The sequence below is a fragment of the Helianthus annuus genome, chromosome 13, assembly GCF_002127325.2.
Source record: "Helianthus annuus cultivar XRQ/B chromosome 13, HanXRQr2.0-SUNRISE, whole genome shotgun sequence".
Lineage (NCBI taxonomy): Eukaryota > Viridiplantae > Streptophyta > Magnoliopsida > Asterales > Asteraceae > Helianthus > Helianthus annuus.
The window spans coordinates 105,058,063-105,062,791 of NC_035445.2; the positions used below are offsets into that span (position 1 = coordinate 105,058,063).

Consider the following 4,729-nt stretch of genomic DNA (forward strand, 5'->3'; position numbering starts at 1 on the left):
ATCTTCATTCTTGATCTTTCTTGACTCTTCATAGTTCAAACACTTAATCAATAGGTGTTTTGGACTAAAACAACCAACCACTGTGATCCGGATACGTTTTGGGATCTACAATTTGGTATCAGAGCCATTGTGCTCTTGGTTGTTGTGTTCTTGTTGAGATTTTTCATTGTTTTGAAGGTTTTTCAAAGTTTCAAGGTTTTTCAAAATTTTGGGGTTAAAATGGATTGATTTGGTGCGTTTAATCGATATGTTGTTGTTAATACTTGATTAGGGAGTCATTTTGGTCATTTTGGTGCATCAAAACATGGTTTTTGGGCTGTTTTTGAGTGATTAGAGGGTTTTAGTTCGTGTTAAACCCTCTGTCCAGCGAAATTATCTTGAAGACAGCGAAGAATATTTGAATACAGCGAACTTATCTTTTGAATACAGCGATCTTGGCGTTGAATATAGCGAACTAATTCAAATCGCTAAGTGTTTTATCGCATAATCAACAAATTCGCCGACTATCGTTCGAGCGAATTTGCTGATCATCAGCGAAATAGCACCATTTGTCCCTTGAGCGAAATTATCGAAGGCGACTTTGAGAACCGTGCTAGCGAATCACAGTGTTCCTATCACGGTTTCCGGCAAATTTAACCTAACTCTGTTTATGTTTGATTTGTCAGCGTAGATAAGTTGATTGCTCGTGCAGGATCCACAGCTTATCAGCGAAGGTAGCGAACCAGTCAGCGAAGATCATCTGTCAACATTGCTCACCGGCGAATTTTAGGTTCTGTCGGCGTATTTAAGTCTGTTCAGCACTAGTTTGTCAAAAACAAAGAAAAATGTCGCTAAATCAACTAAGTCCAATCGCTCAAGCGGAACTCGAAACTGGAACCACAACTCGCCCACCAAAGTTGAAAGGAGCGGAAGATTTTAGCACTTGGAAAACGCGCATTCAATCGTTCTTCGAGTATACGGATTACAATCTGTGGCTCTCTGTTACCGCCGGACCTCACGTTCCCACGGTAGTTAGAGGAGATGCGGTAGTTACTAACAACGATGCTACTACCTTCACTGACGAAGACAAGGCCCTCATTCAACGTGATCGTCGTGCACACGCCGCTCTAACCATGGCCTTATCAACAAACGACTGCAACATGTTTGAAGAACACCGAACAGCAAATGCACTCTGGAATGCATTGATCGAGTACTATGAGGGAAATGAAGAACTGATCGAAAGCAAGAGAGATATGGTTCAGAAGCAATACGACATGTTTTGCGGAGTCCGTGGAGAAAGCTTGTCTGATCACATTAGCCGCTTCCTAAACATGATGACGAAAATGAAGAAAGCAGGAAATCCTGTTACCAATCGTGCTGCAATAAAGAAACTGCTTGATTCGCTCCCCAAGGAATGGAGCCTGCAATGTATGATGATCAAGAAGGATTTCCTCAACAATCCTAATCCTGTTACTTTGTCAGATTTGATCAACACCCTAAGGGCATTTGAAATGGACGTTAACAAGAGAGAGATGAACACTGCTGGATATCAACCTAAAGCAACTCAACCTTCAGCTGGATTGAAGAATGTAGCATTTCTCGCTTCAGGGGGCATCACTCCACAAGCTTCTGACCTAATTTACGCAAATGCTTCCGCAAGCGCATCTAAAGCCCCACAACTTGTCGAGAAGACTATCACTGTTGATACTCAAGCATTGAAAGTTTCCACTGAGAATGTGGCTCTCTTCAACACTTTTCTGAGCAGCTATGAAGCCCTAATGTCTGGGGAACTGAAGAAGGAGATGTTTACTGCCGAAGACATGTATCAGGTTGATCCAGATGATATGGAAGAAATGGATCTGAAATGGCAAATGGCCATGATCACTCTGAGGTTAAAGAAATTTCAAGACAAGACAGGCAAGCGATTGGGTCTTGGAAAAGCTGGCTTTGACAAGTCCAAGCTGAGATGCTACAACTGCAAGAATCTTGGACACTTCAAGCGTGACTGTCCGTTGTTGAAAGAGGGAAACAGTGAAACTACTCCTGCTGTTAAACAGATCACTGTTGAAGAGAACAAAAGCAATGCATCTCCCAGCACGCCAAAGGCTTTAGTTGTTGAAGACTATGATTGGAGCGAAGAGATCACTGAAGCTAAGGAACAAGTCAGCAAAGCCCTGATGGCCAAAATCTCAAGTGAGTCATCTGCAAGGAAGTTTGAGAAGCAGACAACTGGAATCCCAACTGGAAACAATGATGCTGACAAGGGATTGAAAGGTATTCTGCCTTCAGTGAAGTCTGGTGATCAAACTGAAAAGGATGCTGAGAAAGGAAAGGATAAAGCTCAAGCTACAGCCATGAAAGCAGATGCATCAAAAGAGAAGGCTGACAAAGACTTGGTAAATAGTATTCCACTCAGTTTTAAGGAGAAGTTATGCTCCGAAGCATGCGTTGATGTCGTGGCACATTATAAACTCTTAAATTTGGAGTTTGAAAGGCAAAAGGACAAAGCTTTAAAAATTAATAACGAGCTTAAACAAAATGAGGCTGCATATCAGAGAAAGTTGAACTCAACTTTGGCTGAAATGCAAACTCTTAAAGAATTTGTGTTTAGAAAAGATTTTATCATAAATGATCTTACAGAAAGATTAGAAAAAGCTTTGAATGAAAAGAACAAACTTCAAATTATAATAGATAAATGGAATGTCAGTCAAAAGGCCTTTACTGACATCAAAAATTGCCAACGACCAACGTTTGTGAAAGACGGGATTGGTTATAAGGATAGGCACGGAAATGAAAGAAAACTTTTCTTTCCGCCTCACAGCAAAAACTACGTGCCTATGCCTACTCCTCATCCCGAAAATGATCTCATAAATGAAAAGGCCTCAGTTGAACAAAATGAATTTTATGAAAATGAGACAATTGCTAACTGTTCTAAAAGCAATGCAGATTCCATTGAGTGTAAAGAAGATGTGTGCGATGATGATGGAGACTGCGGAGGGTCAAAAATAGGAATTGGTTATTCAGGCGACAGTTATTCCACCGTTAACTGGTTCGTCTGGAATTGTTCTAAAAACAATGTTAAGGATGAATGTAATAGTTTAAGTAGGATGGATGACTGTAATGGCCAAGTGCCTAAAACTAAATCTGTGGATGACTGTAAAGGCCATGTGCCTACATTTGAGACCCGTGATCATGAACCTTATGTGTCTGAATGTCATGGTTTGAATTATGCGTGTTGTGATGATAATATTGCTTGTGAATCTCCTGTATTTGTGCCAGAATTAAAAAGGAATAGTTTTGGAAAATTCCTTACAAAGGAAATTCCCGAATTTATTCCTTCCAGAACAGGTATGACAGAATCGGAAAAGAACGCTACTGAAGATCAAGATAATGTAGATTCAAGCGCCATTACCACAGAAGACGAACAGACATCAGAAAGTTCGCATTCAGAAACCTCAACTGAAGATCAAGCAACTAGTGATGAAAGCTTCGAATGTTCAAGTTGTGAAGCAAGTGAAGAACAAAATTCAAGCGAGGACAACACGTCTGAAAGCTCACTCGATTCAGACAGTGATGAAGAATTTCCCGAAGATGAAAGCAGAGTGGACAAGAAAATGAAGAAAGCAGAAAGCTCAAGACTCTCATCACATACATCATCTTCTCACACCAAAAGACCCAGACATAAAAGATGTTTTCGCTGTGGTCATTTAGGACATACAGCGAAACATTGTAAAACCAAAAAGTTTCCTAAACCAGAGCATGATTTTATTACAAACGTCACGCAGCAACTAAATTATCTTAAGAAATCTGTTAAAAATCTGGTTGATTCAACTGCGTATCTTTGGAAACAAAAAGAGGTCAAAGTGGGTCAAAACCACGATAGATTCGAAATCAAACAGATCTAGGTTCCTAAATCAAACTAACCTGTATATTTGTGTATTTGTGTATGTCAGAATAAACTCCAGAAATGGCTTCGAATGCTCATGGAATACATCTGGCACGTAGACAGCGGATGTTCAAGACACATGACTGGATTGAAGGATCTACTGAAAAACTTCCGCTTTATTGATGGTGACTTCGTGTCTTTTGCTGGCGATGAAAAGGGAGGAAAGATTGTTGGAGTAGGAGATGTAGTGTCCGAAGCCCTCACGCTGAAAAATGTCAACTATGTTCCTGAGCTGTGCTATAATCTCATGAGCGTTTCTCAAGTGTGTGATAAAGGGATCTCGGTGCTATTCAATGACATGGAATGCTTGTTCTTGAAGCCCGGTTATGTTGTTCCTGCAGAAATGATCATGCTCACTGCTCCAAGACAGAACAACACATATGTGCTCAACATGAAAAACGGCAAGACAAACGACAACTTGACATGCTTAATTTCTAAAGCGTCAGAATCGGAGTCACTGCTTTGGCATAGACGACTGGGGCATGTTAACTTCAAAAATATGAATAAACTATCTAAAATGAACTTAGTTAGAGGTCTTCCAATCAAAGAATTTCCATTTTCTGAAAAATGTATTGCATGCGCCCAGGGAAAGCAGCATAAGAAACCACACAAGTCCAAAGCAGTGAACACGATTTCTGCACCACTTCAATTGTTGCACATGGATCTTTTCGGTCCTATCAGTGTTAAAAGTCTTGCTAAAAGCTCTTACTGTTTGGTTGTAACAGATGATTACTCTCGGTTTTCATGGGTATATTTTCTTGAAGCAAAGAGCGAGACTGCTGAAGTGTTAAAAGCATTCATTCC

General features: G+C 40.3%; 1 protein-coding gene across 1 annotated transcript; it reads left to right on the forward strand.

The window, feature by feature from the left end:
* The first annotated feature begins 1,757 nt into the window (after window positions 1-1,757).
* Window positions 1,758-3,185, forward strand: LOC118485827. The gene is made up of 3 exons (XM_035982309.1): window positions 1,758-1,808; window positions 2,037-2,375; window positions 2,926-3,185. Exons 1-3 carry the CDS (start codon window positions 1,758-1,760, stop codon window positions 2,986-2,988), a joined length of 453 nt encoding a protein of 150 aa, XP_035838202.1. The 3' UTR covers window positions 2,989-3,185.
* Window positions 3,186-4,729: the final 1,544 nt, after the last annotated feature.

Coding starts and splice junctions, on each gene's coding strand:
- LOC118485827 (XM_035982309.1), top strand. CDS start 1,758: ATGTCTGGGGAACTGAAGAAGGAGATGTTTACTGCCGAAGACATGTAT. Junction 1,809..2,036: donor CTGCCGAAGACATGTATCAG/GTTGATCCAGAT, acceptor GCTGTTAAACAG/ATCACTGTTGAAGAGAACAA. Junction 2,376..2,925: donor AGAAGGCTGACAAAGACTTG/GTAAATAGTATT, acceptor AAAGCAATGCAG/ATTCCATTGAGTGTAAAGAA.